We start from the raw sequence: 21,851 nt of genomic DNA, 5'->3' as shown, positions 1-21,851 counted from the left end.
TTGGGCATTTCTCCTCAATCTGTTATTATCTCAATAGAAGCTGACTACAACATCTATATACAAAAGATTAAAAGCACGATGCTTGTGATAGAAAACACTTCTTAGTTCAGTTCTCCCTCTTTGCTTTCTTTTTATATACATACAGACAATATTACTGTTGATGCTTACATCCAGTTTTAAGTTTTATCAAGGATCGTGCATCGATGGTTAGTTGTCAAAAGACGTTATGATAATTAATATAAATATTGTTTACTATGGTGAAAACGTCTAGTTATTTTCAAAGGTTAAATGAAGTTGCAAAAGCTAAATACTTACATAAATTTATTAGAATAAACTTTTGTTTCTTATTTTTGACGTACTGGAAAAGGTATTTTATGAGCTGGCCTGATCTGTCCTAGAATGATCTGATAAATACATCATCGGCCTTACGCTGGATACCTAATGAGGATTTGTTTGTTTGTTTTTCTTATAGCCAAGCCACATCGGGTTATCTGCTCAGCCCAACGAAGGGAATCGAACCCTTGAATTTAGCGTTGTAAATCCGGAGACATACCGCTGTACTAGCGGGGGGACCCTAATGAGGAATTGCAAGTCACTGCTCTTTATATATTTTCTTTATTTTATAATATGAAAACACTTATTTCATACCCGATGTTGTTAATGGTACCCTTCTCCGCTTAATTAAGGCAAATGTAACATCATCGCAAGGTCTCAAAGATCTTCGTCAGAAGTTAATGGTTTGCCTAAACAAAAAGAATGGGTATACTGTGTCAGCATTTTGTATTTCTGTGGTTGGGTAGTTTTGGAGTTATTTTTATCATGTAATTCTTGTACTAAAATAAAACATCAGTATTATTTTACTTTTTATTTTTAGTTTTAAATATTTCAGTCCTTGTGAACTAATAATCCGTGCTTAATTTATTTTTAACGATGGTATATCTATAATGTTCAATACAACAGCATAAATTGTAGTGAAAAAGAAATATCTATTTTTTTATGGTTCTCGTAAACACAGTTGTAGTCTTATGGTTCCATGACTTTGAGTCTAGAATAAACTGCCACTTAACTGTATTTATACACATTTTTCTACAAATATCATCCTTGAAAAATCTGTCAAAACCTATTCTTGGGCCTTTTTAAACCTATTTGTGCATGACAGCTGACAAAAATGTTTACAAAATCATCAAAGACCCACTAAAGCAGCATGACTCACCAGCCATTCAATGATCTGCTAGCGACACAGGCGTGTATATGTTTAAAAGTGTAAAAGTAACGAAGTCTACAGTTTACTCAAGTTCTGTTTACTGTCATGCCCCCCAAAAAAATCAAGAAGGGGAGTCTGATAGCATGTGTAGTGTTTATGTTGTAGAGTACTAGCTTCAGTCCTACAAATGGACTTTTATTTTAGTTTTTGTTTCTCATACGACTCTACAGGGTATTATGAGGAAGAAAGGTGGTATGTTCTCATAAAACCTGAAATTCACGCACGTAGCCTGCGCTGAGAACATTACTCACCCACAAGATATTGGTACGCATGTATGTGTGGAATTATTTAAGGTTCTGTAGAAATTAGAAAGTATCTTGTTTTAATGAGTGTCTGTGGAACTTTTAGATTCAACCATATGATGATAGTTACAAAAAACGTCAGTATATAGTTGGGGTGTATATTTCACCAATTACCACCCCCTATCGATACTTAAACTGCTACCATGGCTCTCCCAGAGTTCTGCAGCCAGTGAGCACAATACCTAGTTTGTACTCTGATGATCCAGTGCTTCTCTTCTAAGGCAAAAGAGCCAACAACATCAGTAGATGCATAGCATAGCCAATAGCAACTAAAACAAAAGGAAAGGGAAGAGTCCTTTGGACCACCAAAGCTGTAACAATAAATCACTTCCCGAAATGACTTTCACACAAAAACTGTATCTTGATCGGCATCCAATGGAGACAAAGATTAAAGAAACCAAACGATTTCTCTACCGAAGTACCGAATTGGAAAACTATAAACGAACTTCAACACATCTAGTATCTTCTATTACACCCATAATGCAGCTTCTACAGGCTTGCTTTCTACATTCTGTGTCTTTCTGTGAATTTGTATTTGTTGTGATCAGATAACTGTGTTGTTGGTTTAACCACGAAATTACTACATTTAAAGGTAGATTAGAGACTTTATCTATACTCTTCAAAAAAAGAAACGCAAAAGGCAAAATTTGAGACAAATTGTTAACAAATTTATTCCGGGTAGTTCTGTATGACATGTGTGAAACTTTGCATATTCACTGCTAAACATCCAAAGTCTGCAAAGGTGAAGTCCACCCTCACTAGTTGAAGTTTAACATCACTCAACGTCAATAACGAGTATGCCCCCCGTCAGCATCAATAACTGCTTGGCATCTCCTGCCCATAGAAGCGATGAGATGACGAATCACATCCTGTGGAATGGCTGTCCACTCAGCCTGCAAAGCTGCTGCAAGCTGAGGTAGAGTCTGCGAATGAGGTTGTCGCCGTCGCAGACGTCGGTCCAACTCGTCCCAAAGATGTTTGATGGGGTTTAAATCTGGTGATCTGGAGGGCCAGAGAAGAACGTTGATGTTGTGGTGTCTCAAGAAGACAGTGGTGAGTCGGGCTGTGTGAGGACGAGCGTTGTCATGTTGAAAAACGTCGTTGACGTTTACCATGATGGGTTGCACATGGGGCCTAGAGCTGTTCTGTATACATTATACCTTATTTAAATAAAATTATTGGCCTGAACCAAGTAACATTTTAATTTATTTAAAAGTACCTTATAAACATGTAGGTGTCATTTGAACACCATGGTAAAAAGACTTTAGACTTTATTTGTGTAACACTTCAACTTAGGTTTTTGAAAATAATTGTGGTCCTACATATTATATTAGCTAATTTAAAGAAGATATAGGCCATATCTATGTAACATGTTAACCTCTTTAGAAGTAAATAGTATACTTTATATATGTTGCATTTAACGCATACAACCAAATCATAAATTTGGTTTTAGAACATTAATTTTTGAAGGTATCCTGAGTCCTAAAATATGAGTCATCTTTGTCATCAAGAAAAAGGTTATATACCTGCTTTCTTATTTTAATTATTTAATTGAAAATTATATACCTTATTTGAGTTGCGTTTTAATTTCATTAAAGAGTGATCTTATAATTGATATATGAAGCATTTTAATTCCAGATGTATAGTGCATTTAAATGATGTAAAGAACTGTTTTAGACAAGATGTGCGTTCTCAGTAGTCCAGAAAGAAAGCTATTTTTCTCAAATATATGTAGCAATTTGATCTATTTTGAACAAGGTTATAAACTTTGAATGTATTTTATTCTATTTGATTTATGTAAGATATTAAATTATTTAAAGGAAGATTATAGCCCTGACACATGTAGCATTTTAACTTGTTAAAGATAGATTAACAGCTCAGTACAGTTTTGTATTTTTTTACTTATCTGTTAAATAATTGTAAAGTTAATTTATGTACTATTTCTAAAATAAATAATAAACCTGATCTGTACATTATCTTGACAAATTATAAAATATATTGTAGGCCTGTTCTGTGTATCATTTAATCTACTATGAACATAGACGATAAACTGGATTAATGCAGCATTTTTATTTTACTCCAAAATATATAACAGTTTGATCTGAGTAGCATTTTAATGTATTTATTTATGGCCTGATTTATATAGCAATTTAACTATTTAAAAATATATTACAGAATTGATGTATGTAACTTTCTAAATTCTTTAAAATGTCCTCATAGACTTGTTCCACAATATATATTGTTGAGCTACTTCATATGCATCATAGCTTATTTAAATAATAATTATTTACTTGAACCAAAGTTTAATTTATTTTTTTAATTTATCTAGAAATATGTTGTATGTATCATTTCCAACACCTTGATAAAAATATCTGATCTTTATAACCTTTTAAGTTAGGTAAAAGCAGATTATTGACTTCATATGTTTTATGAAGTGGAATCCACTAATAAGTAAATAATATTTAAATGTGGTTGGAATGGCGTGTGTTTTTTTTAGCAAAACCACAACAGGCTATCTACTTTGTTTACTGAGGGGAATTGAACCCCTGATTTTAGAGTTATAAATCCATAAAGTTACTGTTGGACCACATGGGGATGAGTTGAATGGATAGTGAAAGAAGCTCTATTATGAATGTTCAACATTTTCTCGAGTTTGGGTCATTCTGTTTTGTGCATCTGATCATGCCATATTCATATCAAAACGTTGTACATTTGTAATAAAGTGTATTTCACTACGTATTCAAGCAGTCTAAAAACTTTACAGAATTTATATGTGTTACATTTAACGTATATAAACAAAAATCGTAGGCGTGTTCTAACATTTTAGTTTATGGCTTAGTCCCAATGCGTGCATCACTTCGGCCATCTTGATGAAAGGTTATGGATTTGATCTAGCATTTTAGTTTATTCAGTAGAAAAATTATAGGCCTGCTTTGTATAGTGTTTTAATTTTGATAAAGGATGGTTATAAAACTGATGTACACAGTAATTTAATTTATTTGAAAGTAGTTTATAGTCGTGAGTTGTATTGTATTTTTTCTGAAAAGAAGTTAAAAAGCAGCACCATTTTAATTATGTAGGATAACTATTGTGAGAAAGTTAATGTATCTAAAAGGAATAAACATAATCATGCCTAAATCATTAAACCTACAAACGAGCCAAAACAGTTTTGGTTCTAACTTCCGAGTTAACAAAATTTAATTACTTCTTAGCTATCTAGTTGTTTAAATTATGCTCAGACTTAGTTGTATTCAAGTTTGGTTGTCTTTAAATTTAAATGGTCCTTTTTAAAAGTATGCAAACATCTGTATGTTTTTCTATCTCCTGGAAATGTTATAATGTCCATAATGTACAGAGAATGATTGCATCCATGTGACTGATTTCCAAACTGGCTCAGAGCGATATTACTTTAATTAAACGTGTTACTCAGTAAAAGTACTTGTAGTAATATTTGTGTGTTTCTTCATCAGAAAGTGTATCGAGAATGGGTATGTGCAACGATGCTTCCTTTCTTCATTGAAGATCAGCTAGTGAAACCCTGTCGAAGTTTCTGCCATCGCGTTGAGCAGCAGTGTCCATATTTCCATCCCTTTTACTATGAACAGTATGCTGGAGAACCCGTGTTTTTTTGTATAGGTAAGTATATACTCTTAATATTATGTCTTCACAAATATTTGAGAACAGACTTCTGAGAGTAGAAGTGTTGTTTTTTGTTGTTTTTTTTTTGGTAAGTAAATGTAATTGAGAACAACTTCACACGTTTACTTTTAAGTGTAAAAAAAATCACCTTATTAACGATGGATGTGAAAACCATTGAAATAACAGTCTTAAGTATATTTCCTGTGACCCAATCGTTTCCCGGATCGATTCAAAGAGTCAATTACACGATAGAAAATCAAATTTACTACAAAACCTAGTTTTGAGTAACAACGTGTTTATCTGAATGTACGATGTTCAAATACAGGATGGATCACAACGAACTCCCATTGGATACTGACTTAACGCAACACAAACGAACAACCTCTTCACAATTTTCGTATTTATACTCTTCCTTAATATACGAAGCATTTAAATTCGAATTGACTGCAATCACCATTTACAAGAAACTTTAATTGCAACAGAATTAATGTTCGTGTATCTTTTCTGTGAAAGGAGCTTTCAAATAGCTTTTTGTATATTTGATTTCAGAGGACTTCTCAGCTGCACTGTTTAATGTATATGGGAACACGGCTTCATTGTTTATGGAGGCTACACACATACATAGAGCCCCTTTACTGGTGTGATATTTCTTTGGAAATATCATTTAACTCGTTTTTCAAGAAGTTAGTTCGTGTAAAAGCTGATTTTATTCAACATAATTTTATTTAAAGTATTCTAAAATGTATCCTTTCCTGTAAGTTACAATCACACATCTCAAAATCTTATTTGTCATTCAGAATTGGTTTAACTTTATTAATACTGCACTCACAAATAAAGCTTGTAACTCATAATCAATCTTGAGATACATTTAAACATTATCATACGAAATGAATAAACATCTGGTAACAATAAAGTAACACATCTTCGTGATAAATCGAAAATATTTTACTACTACTCATAAAGTAAAGATTTGACTACTGTCGAGCCATGGCCAGGATTATACAGCGGTAAAAGGCGACAAAATAAAGCTTGAAAGACAGCGGAACTTGTTTGTTTTGAATTTCACACAAAGCTACTAGAGAGCTATCTGCACTAGCCGTTCCTAATTTAGCAGTGTAAGACTAGAGGGAAGGCATCTAGTCATCACCACCCACCGCCAACTCCTGGGCTACTTTTTTACCAAGAATAGGGGGATTGATCGTCACATTATAACGCCCCCGGGGCTGAAAGGGCGAGTATGTCTGGTGTGATGGAGATCCGAACTCTCGACTCTCGGATTACGAATCGAGTCCTTAACCACCTGGCCATGACGGGCCTGACAGCGGAAATAAGCAGACTTATATACGCACAACTGTAGTTGTAGCGCAAATAGTGTAGAAATTACAATTATGCTATACAGCCATGTCAGGTAAGTTTAAAAGGGTCAACAGAGGAGAACATATTGGGTTAAAAGACAGTGAACTACATACAAGTTTTTTAAATAACAACAAAAATTGAGAGAGAGAGAAGAATGTAGACAGAGAAGAGAGGGGAAAAGTAAAATAAGAAAACAAAAGAGAAAGACTAAAAGAAGAAAATAGAAATAAAAATGAAAGGAAGGAAAGGCTGAAGAACAAGAGAGAAAGAAGAAAAAATAATAATTCATAAACATTGTGTGATTTATTGGAGGATTTTATGTTTTTCTACGTTGTGTCATCTACTGGTTAAAATACTCCAAAAACTAAAGCATTTCCTACTTTAGAAAATCAGCTTAGTGGGTTAAGCTGATTGTGAATGTGCTTCGAAAAGTAATTGATACTAACAGAAACAAGTTATTAAAAACCAGCAGAGTTTCACTTATACTGCTAAATAACAATATGTATTTGGAAGTTTTAGCTGAGTTTTAATAGATGGAGTAAGAAGCATACTGCCAGCTTTTGCCATACGAACATTTTATGGGTTTAAAATTAGTGTCATAATTTATGAGCTACCTACTTGAGAGTTTACAAAAAATACACTAATGTTTTAATAGTTATAGTTATGTTTATTTTAAGAAAATGCACTTTGTCTCTAACACCGCGTATCGATAGTTTATGTCGGGGTTCCCCAGTGGCTCAGCGGTACGTCTACGGACTTACAACGCTAAAAACCGGGTTTCGATACTTGTGGTGGGCAGAGCACAGATAGCCCATTCTGTAGCTTTGTGCTTAATTCAAATAACAACAAACAACAGTTTACGTCGGTATGTAACAATGGACCTTTCTGTCCATCTAAACTATCCTACACACTATGCTAAATTCTATACTAAAATTAATACATTTAAAGCTGACTTTTATTATACAAATATTTATCAAACATTATTTTAACTCCCTCTAAATTAATTGCAGCTACCACATCTGAAGGCAGCCCATTCCAAAAGGCAACAACCCTTAGAAAAATAAACCTGTCTTAGCTAAAAACGACTCCTACGTTGCCAAAGATTATATTTGTTTCCCTTAGTTTTACCATTCTCACTGTTTAAAAACTCACGATTATTTAAGAAAAACAAATATTACACTACGTAACACACATTTTGTTTTTGGATAGTATGTGTTATTTCTTAATTGCATATTTTGAAAAGTACAGAAAATAGCAATTATTACCTTCAAACTTTCGTGAACTGGATAATGAAATTTAGAAATTAACCTATTTTATATGTAAAAACGGGCAAATTTGCACATTTTCATTTACATAAGATCTGAACAAAACAACATATGAATCAAGATTTACATGTATTTATACTAAAGTTATACAAAAATGTTTAGAAATGAGTAGTTTTTCAAGATTTGAGACTTTAATGTAAATCACTTTCACGTATCAGCCCCCAAATATAGTCTCCCATCATGTTTTCGTAATACGCTCCTTGGTAGCGGCGTTCAAAGTCCAGTATATCTTGGTGGAAGCGCTCGCCTTGCTCATCTGAGTATGCTATCATGTTTTCCTTGAATTTATCAAGATAAGCGTCAAGGATATGGATTTTCAGGGACATCCTGCAGCCCATTTTGCCGTAGTTCTTGACCAGAGCCTCAACCAGTTCAACATAATTTTCGGTCTTGAGATTGCCCAAGAAGCCCCGAACCACTGCGACAAAACTGCCCCAAGCTTTTCTTCTTTCCTACTGAGCTGCTTGGGGAATTCTGTGCACTCCAGGATCTTCTTTATTTGTGATCCAATGAAGACACCAGCTTTGACCTTTGTCTCAGACAGCATAGGGAAGAAGTCTCGAAGGCACTTGAAGGCTGCAGACTCCTTATCAAGAGCTGTGACAAATTGTTTACGCAATTTTATAAGCAATGGTTGGAACAAAACCTTTCTGCTAGTGGTTCACACTTGACATTGTGTCTCCCCACAGAGAACTCGGTCCGTTGTGGCCAATGCTTCCTATTGTAGTGCGCTACGGTTTCCCTGCTGTCCTAAAGGCAAAGATAACAGGGAAATTTGGTAAAGTCTCCTTGGAGATCCATTAGAATGCCACCATTTTGAAGTCTCCGATAACCTCCCAGCCATACTCATCATATTTCAAGGCTTCTAGCAAGGTCTTAACTCTGTTGTGTTCCTCTTTGAGGTGCACCGAATTTTAAAAGGTTTAAAATTTGTATAATATAAAATCTTACTATTCAAGCAATCAAAAAGTGTCCGTCTTACCTTCTAGAATTTTTTTGAGGTGCTTTCGGGTAAAAATGAAGTGCCCAGGATTTGTCTTGATCCCCGACAGGCATGCCAAAATATGCCTTGTAGACTTCACACATTTTAGCCGATGCTGTCACAGAGTACTTTTTCGCTCTTGTCTTGATAAATTGGCCACATACATAGCAGAATGCGTCTGGAGGATGCTTGCATCTTCTTGATGCTATCTCTGATAAAATCAGATAGACCTATGTGCTCACTTAGACAGCCAGAACTAAACTGAAAGTGATGAGCCCCTGTATATATATATTACTATGAAAATATCTAGAAAATTCTCATACGTTCTACAACATTCTAGAAAGTTCTTGAAAATTTTTGTAAGTTCGAGAAAATTCTCTATCAGCTACTCAACGCTGAATCTACATGGAATGTTCTTGAAAAATTGGTAAATTTGAAAATTTCATTACCCAAGTCACAAATGCAAAGTTTGAAGAAAATAGTACATCTTTTCTATTTACTTTAGGCATAAACAATTGAGAAATAACACTTTCTGCCTCAGGAACAAGAAAAAGTAAAACTTTTAGTATATGGTGTTGTTTAATATACAGTTCTAGAAAAAAGACAGTTTACAGCCTCAAAATTACAATAAAATACCAACAACTTACTGTACAGGATTAAAATAATTAAATACCCGATGAAACTAAAAAAAGTGTCTCACACACTACATGTTTCGACGTATATCAATGGGTCATCCTCCTAAGGAATTGAGGAATTTTAGAAATGTGTATTAAATAATCTCTGTTTTTTAAAATAATCGTGAAGTTTTAACCAATGAACATTACACAAGTGTCAATAAATTTTAAACGTTTACCATTCTCACCATTCACTGCGAAAAAAGTTGATCCATCACCACAATCAATTCCCTTAAATATCTGCAACGCCTTAGTCAGATTTCTCTAACTCTCTTTTTTCAAGAGAACAATTTTAGAGATCATAGCTATCCTCGTATGATATCCTTTCCATCCTAGGTATTATACTATAAACCATTCTTTGAACACTTTCCAATAATTCAATGTTCTTTGTAAGATAAGAAGCTCAAGACTGAATACAGACTCTATACGTAGCCTAACTAATAACCTAAACATTGAAATTATGACTTCTTTAGACTCGTATTCAATATTTCTATAGATACAATCTAAAATTATATTTACCCAGCTACGAGTAACAGCATATCGCTTGATTGACTCAAGATAATGAACACTATTAATGTTATTTTCATCGATACTATACCCCACATGAACTATGTTACACTTTATTATAATCAAAAGTCATCTGTCATTTATTTGTCCATCTCAATAATGCAATTTTTTTCATTTTCCACCAGCCTCTTTTTATATAAGCTTTAGATTTTTTATTATCCTCCAAACCACACATTATTGCAATAAATTTAAACTTATATATATATATATATATAGGTTTCCAAAAGTGTTATTCTTTATACCCTTTGTGGTTTGGTTTGTTTTGAGTTTCGCTCAAAGCTACACGAGGGCTACTTGCGCTAGCGGTCCCTAATTTATCAGTGTAAGACTAGAGGGAAAGCAGCTAGTTATCACCACCCACCGCCAACTCTTGGGCTACTCTTTTACCAACGAGTAGTGGGATTGGCCGTAATATTATAACGCTTCCACGGCTGAAAGGGCGAGCATGTTTGGTGTGACGAGGATTCGAACCCACGACCCCTACCCTTTGTGAGACAACCTATTTTTGTAATTCCAGCTATCCTCCCCACAAGGAGCATGCGTATCGTGGATACCTGAGAATTTATTTTCAAAATTTTTTCATAGTTGAACAACATCTCCAATTAGATCACCTTTTCAACCACAGCAGAAAATCTTTGTCTCATTCATTCACAATTTGTTTTATTTATTTGAAACTCAAATCTCATTATTCCTGATCTCTACATGGAGAAAAACATCAAATCTCGTTGAAAAATGATGCCTTTCTCCTATCTATACCATGTCAATCATTAGTGTTACAAAGTTACAAAATGGGCTATTTATGCTGTGCCCACCATGGGTGTTGAAACCTGTTTTTGGTGTTATTCTGTATTAGAAGTTAACAATAAATCTAAATTAACATTGTTTCCCTGACCAATTGATGAAGAAAACCATCTTGAATTGTTTCTAAAAAGAACTGGTCCCGTCATGGTTTAGCTCTAATAATTTATCATCTGTATTATAACTTCATTAACAATTAACAATTAATTACACCAGTTTCATCTGAAAGTTGCTACAAATTACATCTTAAAGGTTACTTTTTTTATAACTGTTAATGGAAACCCAGATAGATTCAATCTCATCGTTATTAGCCTAGTAATCTGAATAAAAAAAATAGGTTGAACAATCGCCAAGTTTTTTTATTTGTATTTAAACAAGGATGACGTGTCAAGGTGGCGCTCTTCGCCAGATCATACAGCTTACAACTAAGGCGCATACGCAGAATTCAAAGAAATTATGTGGTTAATATCTGGAATGTTGAGCACAAAATATCTGTGCGAATTTACATCTATTAGATAAATGTTACAAGCAGTGAAAAAATAAAGCAAATTACAATTAAAATTTAAACATAAATGTAATGGTCTGTTTTTACAATATATAAACTGCATGTGTAATGCTGTTTTTATGTGGGCAGGTAACACAGATGTTACGTTTACATTTTGATTCTTTTCGAGGTTACTGTACACCCAGATTTCTTTTAGGTTTTTGTCATGTTTATTGGAAATAATGGGTGGGTCCTTGAATCGAGATATAGTGGTAGGAACTTCAGTAGGTATTGTGTAATTGTTTACCACAATATATCTGATCTTCTTGTTGGTCTGCTCCTTCTCTGTAAGGTTGAGTGTTTGCTCCTGGTTATGAAGGTTGTGCACATGATGTCATGCTCTGGGCCGGTTTTATTTATTCCGCTGTACTGGACGTAAGAACAAGTTAGTGAAATAACGGTGAGCCAAACAGCTAAATATTTAAAAATGAATCGTGTAATAAAACCAATTGGTTGTGTTGCTGTTGCTTGTACAAAGTACTGGCCCGATCATTGGTCGTCTTTGTTATATCTTCATATAGAATAATGTGGCTACTGCATGGGAGACTCTTTCCTATTCCTTCTATACACGTGCAATGTGCGGTTATTGTGCGATGTAGCCAACAAAGAACTTGGCAAATGTGAGCCCATTTTCGTTCCCATAGCGACCCCGTAGATCTGTTTGTAGTAGTTACGAGTGAAAGTGAAAGCGCTAAATGTGAGTACAAGCTCAACTAAACGTAGAAGTGCGTGTATGTGTTGGAGAGTCTTTGGACTTAGAAATGTCTTAGTGTAATTAAACCCTCATTGTGTGGGAGAGATGTGTACATTAATTTTATATGGTGAAAATGTAATATGCCTTTCCAGTTAAATTTATGTTCTTGGTTAAAGTAATGAAATGAGTGGTGTCCTTTATGTGTCGGTAAATTCATGAGAATTGGTGAAAAAATTTCGTGAAGATAAATAGAAATTCACTCTGAATGGGCTAATCCAGATGTCCATTTTTGTGGATTTTATGGAGAAGATAGAAAGTGGGAAGTTTTTGTTAATTTACAATGAGATTCTTGGATAATTCGTCAGAGTGTAGAAAGTAATGTTGTTAAGCTGTTTCTATATATATAAAATTTTGCTGTTGTGGCTCTACCTTTATCTACTGGTTTTATAACAATGTTATTTCTTTGTTGTAAAATATTTAAAGCTAATTATTCGTCATGAAAAATATTTTAAGACTGTCTTCAAATTTAAATCTAATTCACTGATTTCATTCCTACATTGACGAATGAAGATCATGATGAGCTCACGGAATGGTCGTGTCCATGAGGAATGTTTTGAAGAAACTTAATAACAAGTGGAGTAATTTTAGATAAATGAAATTTCAGCCTTAGTCTGCCCCCACGGCTGAAAGGGCAAGCATGTTTGGTGTGACGGGGATTCGAGCCCGCGACCCTCGGATTACGAGTCGAGTGCCTTTAACCACCTGGCCATGCCGAGCCATGTAAAGAAATAAAAATTAAAGAAATTTTGCTAAAAGTTCCTGTTAACTATTTTTAATTAAGAATAAGGTCACTTAAACAATGTAGTACTACTTTATGCGGGAGAATACCTGATCGTATATGAAGGTTAACTCAGAGTCTGAAAATTGGTAGTTACAATAGACTTACTGAGTGGTAGTTGGGAGTTATGCTAGTTATTTTAGATAACTTGTTGGAACCTTTCATACTAGTATAATTTGTATACTGGGCTACTAATTAGTGCCTTATCACCATAATAAGGGCTAGAATGCAAACTTCATGAGATACATTTATATGACTTACTTACCCCCAAGTGGTAGTACCTTATTATTATATTTTTTTTTTTTCTTCTTCTTTACCTTGGAAAGAGCCACATTCCAACAACTGTCTGCAAGTAGAGAAGGGTGATATAGATGTGGGACGTTGTAGGCTCAAGCACCTACATCTCGCTCTTTTAATTTCTATTTCTATTCCTTTGATTATTTTATTATTCTTCATGTTAGAATGACGAACACAGATCACGACTGATAGACGGTGTATCCCCACCGCAATAAGGGTCCTACTTCCGCAATCACCTCCAAAACCTAGGGTTCATTATATATCCCATATTATAGCCTGTACTCTGGGGATTCTTTCAATTGGCGCAGCGTTTCTATTTTTCTTTCGGCTTGTCGTGGTCTATAACAAACTGCCATTAATCAGAGGTTTAGATTTACTGTTTTTAACTCAATCCTTCCTTTTGATTTTGTTTTATTTTATTTAACTCTTCGATATTAACGTTCTCTCTGTCTCTTATGTACATACATATAAATGCAGCAAACTTCCAAATGTGAGATGATTGTTATTGGGGACATTAATTAATATATTTAAGGTTGCGTGCTAAAAATACCGTGATGTTTTGTTTTTTTTTAAGATCCATGAGAGACGTTTTCTTCAATGTTGTCTTACAGCAGTATTCCAAATTAAACATTACTGGTTAAACCAAAAGTTCCATTTATTGCTCAAGACACTCTACGTGTTATCATTATTGGATTAATTTTGAAGGTTTGTATTTTTTCTAGAAGAAAGGCTCGGCATGACCAGGTGGTTAAGGCACGCGAATAGTAATCCGAGGGTCACAGGTTGGAATCCTCGTTACACCAAACATGCTCGCTCTTTCAGCTGTGGGGGCGTTATAATGTGAAGGTCAATACCAAATGGCGGTGGGGGGGTGATAACTAGCTGCCTTCCCCCTAGTCTTACACTGCTAAATTAGGGACGACTAGCGCAGATAGCCCTCGTGTAGCTTTGCTCGAAATTCAAAAACAAACAAACAAACAATCTAGAAGAAAATATTCAAATATGCAACTTGAATTTTTAAAGGCAAAATAATGTTGTTTGTTCTTCGAATCTCGAATAAAATTGCTCGGGGCTATATAAATTAAAAGTCCATAATTTTCAAGTGACAATATCTACTGACAATTCTCCAGCGAAATTAATTGTACTGCAAATCTTATATACACAATCAACACTATTATCAGCTACTACTTTAGATATTTATGAACCTAAAATAGCACCGTAATTTACAAAAACTATGTTTCCCTACAAGCAGGCCCGGCATGGCCAAGCGTGTTAAGGCGTTTGACTCGAATCTCGGTCGCACCAAACATGCTCGCCCTTTCATCCGTGGGGTGTGTTATAATGTGACAGTCAATCTCACTATTCGTTGGTAAAAGAGTAGCCCAAGAGTTGGCGGTGGGTAGTGATAACTAGCTGCCTTCCCTCTGGTCTTACACTGCTAAATTAAGGACGGCTAGCGCAGATTAGCCCTCGATTAGCTTTGCGCGAAATTCAAAAAACAAACAAACCCTACCAGCATTATTAAGCCGAATTTCTAGATTTCTCGAATTAAATTCCATATTATTCTAACGCATGAATTGCATGAATACTTTTTTGTTAATTATCTCATATTTTAAAGGTTCAGCGAAAAAGACAGAAAGTGAAGAATCACGATTTTGTTTAGCGATTCAGAAATAGTTTTATTAAAAACGTTTTATCAACATTTTAGAGTACATGTACATATAGTTTACTTCTTATTAAAAACATGTTAATTCATAACTAACTCAACTGTAACTCTGTAGACTTATAACACTAGAAATTTACTTTCAATAACCGTGATGGGTACAACTCAGGTAACCCATTGTGTTAGTTCTATCAATGATAATAACATACAAAAATATTTTTCGATATGTAACTTATGCTTTTAATTTCATCACTTTAGGAACTGTATTAAGTATCAAGTATTAGAAACTGTGTTAATGATTCTTCTGTTTCGGTATTTTAAACGTTGCGTATAATTTTTTCTTCGAGAAATCGTAGAATATTTGTAAGGTTTATCTTTATCTTATTAAGCATGAAAAACATTCCGTATTCTTACATGTTTGTCAATATATTTGAGCATTAATTTACGCAGTCAGGCACTATTTAATAATGTTGATATTGCAATTCTCAGAACTGTTATATTTTACCGATCATCTTATAATTATCCATTCCGAAAAATGTCGTGATCTTGATATGAATAACTTGAATAATTTAGCGCCCTCTTTTTCCCAATGATTAGTTAATGTAGCGATCATTGCTAGTCAGAATATAACGACTGAATTATTGGGGTCGATAAACTTGATTATCTTAATATTTATCATCCGATATAAAACTATTAAGTATAACATCTGATATAAGACTACATATTAGGTATGACATTCGATATAAGATTAACTATTAAGTATGACATCTGATATAAGACTAACTATTAGGTATGACATCTGATATAAGACTATATATTAGGTATGACATCCGATATAAGATTAACTATTAAGTATGACATCTCATATAAGACTAAATATTAGGTATGACATCTGATATAAGACTATATACTAGGTATGACATCCTATATAAGATTTAATATCAGGTATGTCATCTAATATGAGACTATATATTATGTATGGCATCCGATATAAAACTATATATTAGGTATGACATCAGATATAAAACTATATATTAGGTATGACATCAGATATAAAACAATATATTAGGTATGGCATCTGATATAAGACTATGTATTAGGTATGACATCCGATATAAGAAATATAGGTTTAACTATATTTCCAAAACAGATGAATAAATGTTTGCCACTGTAGTTTTCAAAATAACAGAAACAGAATTTCACAGTTAAAAACGGTAACGTGACCCCGCAATTCAGCGACGGTCACTCAGACTATTACTTTGGTAATCTCGTAAAAAAAAAAAAAAAAAAAAAAGAGGCTATCTTTCATGTGTTTATTTCAAAACTCTATTTAACCTGGCGCCAGAAAGGACCGATTATACTGTTGTACACATGCTACTGAGACCCATATATGCTATCTGTCAAGTACTCAATGTCAATGCATCATACTCCAGTGGCGCCAGTATTCAATGAACGGAGACTTTCCAACAGCTTGAGAGAACAGTTTGTTTGGTGACGTAACAAGCGCGATAGTACCGCCTTTCAAGTGCTCGTGAAATCTCGAAATGTCCGCTATCAATCTACTTCCTGAGTATAATGCTTATCTTAACATACTACGTGCCATATTTCAGTGATTTATTAAAGGTTCATACTTCGAAAATATAAACAAAAAGACTGTAGTCATGTTAAGTGAACATCACATTGTTGCTAAAGTTCTTATTGTTATATTCATTATAACTAGTTTTTATTATAAACATTATTCCCCATTTTAGCTTATTTTATGGACTTACGACTAGCCGAGCGAAGTATAAGTTATCTCTGTGTAATAGTTCTTACTTGGATACAAAACTAAACAGTGCTTGTCAAAATATATAACATATATAAATATATACATACTTATTTATTAGCTTCAGTATTTTAATTTTATTTTTGTTTATTATTTTCATATTATGATTATTCCGCGTGATTCTACCCACCAGGTCATGCCGGGCCTCTCTTGTGTTTTAGTTAAATACTAACTCATCAGTCATCACTCGACTACGTATAATGGAAAGCAAGAACTTATGTTTATAGGACAATGTATCTCATAAATGAAGTAGATTCTCTTTTGCGCTTCGAATATTATAATATATATATATATATATATACACGCGCTAACATATATCAATACATGCAATTAGTAATATATGTGTGTATTTTGATAAGGAGTTACTCGCTCCCCAGTGGCACAGCGATATGTCTGTAAACTCCCACTGCTAAAAATAAGCTTTCGATACCTCTGGTGGGCAGAGCACAGATAGTGAATTGCATAGCTTTGTGGTTAATTCTGGACAAATAAACAAAGAGAGTAATTTAAAATAACTAGTTTTTATCACTTTAGTACTATATTAATTTGCAAAAATACATTGAATGTAGATGTTGATTTTGAGACACCTAGCACGTGCTGCTGGTTGTTGATATCGAGGAGTATAAGGTTTTAAACTTACTCTGTAACCGAACTGTTATTTATTTAGACTTTACATGATGTATTAATGTAATGATCTAGATTTTATAATAATCATAATACGTTTCATATAACTAAAAATTCAATATCTCTCATTATTTAACATAAGTTTTAAGAAATCTTAATAGCTTTAATTAAATGTTTTATTTGTTTCATAACACTATGTAACACAAATTTTGTTCCTGGACAGTATGTGTTATTTCTTAATTACTTATGTTGTAATTGTACATAAAATGACCATTATTCCCTTCAAACTTTGCTTTTGTGAACTGGATAATGAAATTTAAAAATTAACCTATTTTTTATGTAAAAAACGAGCAAATTTGTACATTTTCATTCACATAAGGTCTGAAGAAAACAATATATGAATCAAGATTTACATGTATTTATATTAAAGTTATACAAAAATGTTAAGAAGTGAGTAGTTTTTCGAGATTTGCGACTGTAATGTAAATCACTTTCACATATCAGCCCCCAAATATAGTCTCGGCATTCAACTTTGTTAGACCAAGATCTCTGATCAAGTCATTGAGGTCTCTTTGGCTGGGGTAATGTGGGTTTCTCGCACAGCTGCTCCTCTGAAATTGTAATCTGGATTTTCAACGTCAACCTTCTCTTCTGAGGATGGCTGCTTTCCCTCTGACGGAGTGGGTACAGGGAGCTCAGGGCACTGTTTCACTGGGGCGATGAATGATGGAAGGTCCGGATACATGATAGCAGATACATTCTTGGCAGCCCGACGTTTGGTCGTTCTTTTCATGGCTCTCCTGTCCTCTCTGTACCATCCTGCAAAAGAGCAAAATAAAACTATTATGAAGAATAAATTTATTTCATCCACAACTAATTTGTAGGAGGTTCATGGAAAATATTTTATATGTGATATTTTTCCATACTATTGGGAATTTAAAAAAATAAATTAAAAGATATTTAAATTTTAAAAGGACTAAAATTTGTATAATATAAAATCTTACTATTCAAACAATCAAAAATTGTCCGTCTTACCTTCTAGAGTTTTTTTGCAGTGCTTACAAGTAAAATGAGGTGCCCAAGGTTTGTCTTGATCCCTAACAGGCATACCGAAATATACCTTGCAGGCTTTACAAATTTTAGCAGATGCTGTCACAGAGTACTTTTTCGCTCTTGTCTTGATAAATTGGCCACATACATAGCAGAATGCTTGCAGCTTCTTGATACCATCTCTGATAAAATCAGATATGTCTATGTGTTCACTAAGGCAGCTAGAACTAAACTGAAAGTGATGAGCCTCTGTATGTATATGACTATAGAAAGATCTAGAAAATTTTAAAAGGTTCTTGAGAATTCTCGTAAGTTCTACAGTATTCTAGAAAATTCTTGTAAGTTCTGCAACATTCTAGAAAGTTCTTGTAAGTTCGAGAAAATTCTCTATCAGCTACTTAGCACTGAATCTACCTCGAATGTTCTAGAAAATGGGTAAATTTGAAACTTTCATTACCCAGGTCACAAAAGCAAAGTTTGAAAAAAATGTCTTTTTCATTTACTTTAAACATAAGCAATTGGGAAACAACACTTTCTGCTCAGGAACAAGAAAAAGTAAAAATTGTGTTACATAGTGTAATTAGCAATGCTTAGGGAGGCTTTGCTCAACATTTTTTTATTAAAATTAAATGTACATTCCATTTACTCAAATTTTTACTGAAATTTTACCCTTGTTATTTTTTTAAAAGTATGTGTGACGTTATTTTAAAATGAGCAAATTTCGTGGTTGTATCTCTTCCAGATCCCAGTATCCCAGATATTCCTTCCATCACTCCGAACTCACCTTATAAACAGCCTGGAAGTTGTTACGAGTCTTGCCATGTCTCTCTTGACACAAATGCTAGCTCGTGCAATGTCTCTGATTTGTTGGAAACTCTGGGAACAAATTGTACAGGGGAAACTTCAAACTCCTCAACACAAAGTATACCATCTGATGCTGAATCTAATGCTGCGAACCCCTGTGTTGTAACATCTTTGTTGTTTATTGTAATACATGTGTTTTGGCACCCTTTGGTGCCTAGAAACTGTATAAGAACAAATGATAAATTAGCCAAACGGACAAAACTGGAGAACCATGTAAAAGAACCTACTTAGCAGTAGAGTAGATCGTATTGTAGTGTTTTTGATGTATTTTCGAAAGAAATAAGTCGAAAGAAATCTCTTTGGAGAAAGCAACTCACTTGGTGGATTATCTCTTTACCTGCAACGTTAAATGCATCGGGTCATTTGCATGTAACTTTTTATACGAAATCCTACCTTGGCGACAATAAATATACCAAAACCAACGTGCAATCGAATTTTTCAGTAGCAGATATCAAGTAAATTCACAGACTTCTATAATTAATGCCAATAAAGAAGTTTTATTAGAAAATATATTATATTATGTCATAGCCATGAAGAGTTGGCATATTACATAATAATGTCCAGTTCGTAGTTGAAATAAGAGGACAAATAAACAGGGTTAAAGAGGAATGAAGTTCCAGCTCCACTGTTGACCAGAAGATCTGGTGTGACTTTCAGGTAGCTTCAGTACATTTCTTCTTTTTTTTTTTTTTGGCTGTTATCGTTAAAAACTACTAACTAAAGATAATTTCGTTATGTTAAAGAAACTCGTAGGTTCAAAAATTTTGGTAGAAATGAAATAAAAACCATATAAGAAGAGCGCTTTCTAAAGGTGGACCTCTCTTCTTCAGTTTGCCCCTGAAGAAGGAAGGTCCACCTTTCGAAAATGCTCGGGTTATATGGTTTCTCCTTCATTTCTAACTAAAGGTAATAGTATCCTGTCGCTATAAATCCAAACGCATGTGTAATTTGAAACAAGTGATAATTTTGTCATATTCACAATAATAATATAACATACTACGTACACATATATAATACTTCCAAATGTCTGTACGTATGCATGTTACACTTTGTATCTCCTTAACAGTTAAACATAAGAATATATATACATACTAAAATGCTTGTTTTCGAGAATTCATTGGAGGAAAATTATTAATTATTTTCCAATTTCCAAAATTTCACGTCAGTATCAACATCGATCCGTCAGTTTTCTAAATTTGATGTCATTGGAAATGAAAATATGAATTGTTTTTAATCCGAAACGTGTGGTGAGCCGTTGAGTTTCACACAAAGTGGATTTGGTAAGAAATTTGGACCTTCCAAATAATTCTTCAGAGATTTTGGAATTCAGTCTTCGGGCTAAGGACTTACTTTCTCCAAAGACATCATTTTATTGGTTAAATACTATACTTTTAACAAACAGGTTCACTGCTTTATGTTAGAAACTGCAGTCTCTGAATCATGTGGCAATGGCTCGTTGATTCCTCTAAAAGAAGTTTAAAAGGTGTTCTTCTTCACAATGATAATCTTAGAAAAATCTTCTTCTCAATGAGATCAAATACAAAGAATATGGTTGGCTACTTTGTGGAGACTTAAAAGTCCTTCGTTTTGTACGTTTTTGGGTCAACAATCTGGTTATACAAAGTTTCCGTGTTTTTGTGTGTGAATTGGATAGCAGAGCACAATATCGGCATTTGACAAAGAAGCAATGTCCATGCAGAGTCAACCTGATATTAGGATCGAAAAACATACAACGTGAAAATTTGGTTGACACAAAGAAAGTCTTATTATCTCCTCTTCGCATAAAACTGGGCTTGATGAAACAGTTTGTTAAAGCCTTAGACAGAGATGTCGACTGTTTCTAGTATCTATATGGGCAATTTCAAGTTTTTTTCTGAAGCGAAACTTAAAAGTGGATTTTTGTTGAGCCTCAGATTAGAAAATTGACTTCTGGTGAATAGTTCGAAAGGACAATGAAGAAAGTTGAAAAATAAGTGCGAATTCCTTTTAGAGATATTATTGGCCTTAAAGATATTATTATTTTCAGTAAACAACAGGGACCCAAGTTACGAAACTGTTGTCAATAACATGTTTTTAAAACGTAATAGAAAAAAATTAACTATGTTTAGACTGGAGAATGAAAATTAATAGTCAAAAGAAAGGAAGAGAATGTTGAATATCATTTTAGTAGAAACATTAGTGACACTGAGTCTTCACAGAATTCAAATCCTAATCTACAGCTATCCTTCTAGTATATCTTTAGTATATCCAAAAATTTTCTGGACATTACACACTCCAGATTTATCACCAAGACAAATATAAGTCGTGAATTTAGGGTTAAATATTAATAACGGTTGTATTATATATATTGTATGCATGTATATATACACATATATAGAAAGAGAGGGAGAGATAGGTTAAAACTTTGGTGCAATATTTATTCGTAAGCTGATTAAAAAAAAATATCTTTGTCTGTGACCTGTGTAGTTGTATAAATAAACCCACTTAATCATTTAGATATTTTGTGTACTTATAGACAAACATATTTATTTAATTTTTTTTTCTT

The 21,851-nt window shown here is 33.7% G+C and overlaps 1 protein-coding gene across 2 annotated transcripts in view; it reads left to right on the top strand.

Annotated features, from left to right (window-relative positions):
• LOC143249822 (uncharacterized) overlaps nt 1–21,851 on the top strand; it is a 122,042-nt gene that overhangs the window by 96,963 nt on the left and 3,228 nt on the right. The window contains exons 1-3 of one of the 2 annotated variants that reach the window (XM_076500376.1): nt 2,472–2,619; nt 5,037–5,202; nt 19,185–19,963. In XM_076500376.1, the coding sequence (XP_076356491.1) occupies nt 2,548–2,619; nt 5,037–5,202; nt 19,185–19,537 (591 nt within the window). In that variant the 5' untranslated portion in view covers nt 2,472–2,547 and the 3' untranslated portion in view covers nt 19,538–19,963. Of the gene's footprint in view, nt 1–2,471; nt 2,620–5,036; nt 5,203–19,184; nt 19,964–21,851 lie in introns of those variants that run through there. The other variant, XM_076500370.1, reaches the window with a different exon arrangement.

Source organism: Tachypleus tridentatus, chromosome 1 (assembly GCF_004210375.1).
Source record: "Tachypleus tridentatus isolate NWPU-2018 chromosome 1, ASM421037v1, whole genome shotgun sequence".
NCBI classification, from domain to species: Eukaryota; Metazoa; Arthropoda; class Merostomata; order Xiphosura; family Limulidae; genus Tachypleus; species Tachypleus tridentatus.
The sequence above is the reverse complement of the archived record's forward strand: the minus strand, read 5'-3'. Positions and strand labels throughout refer to the sequence as shown.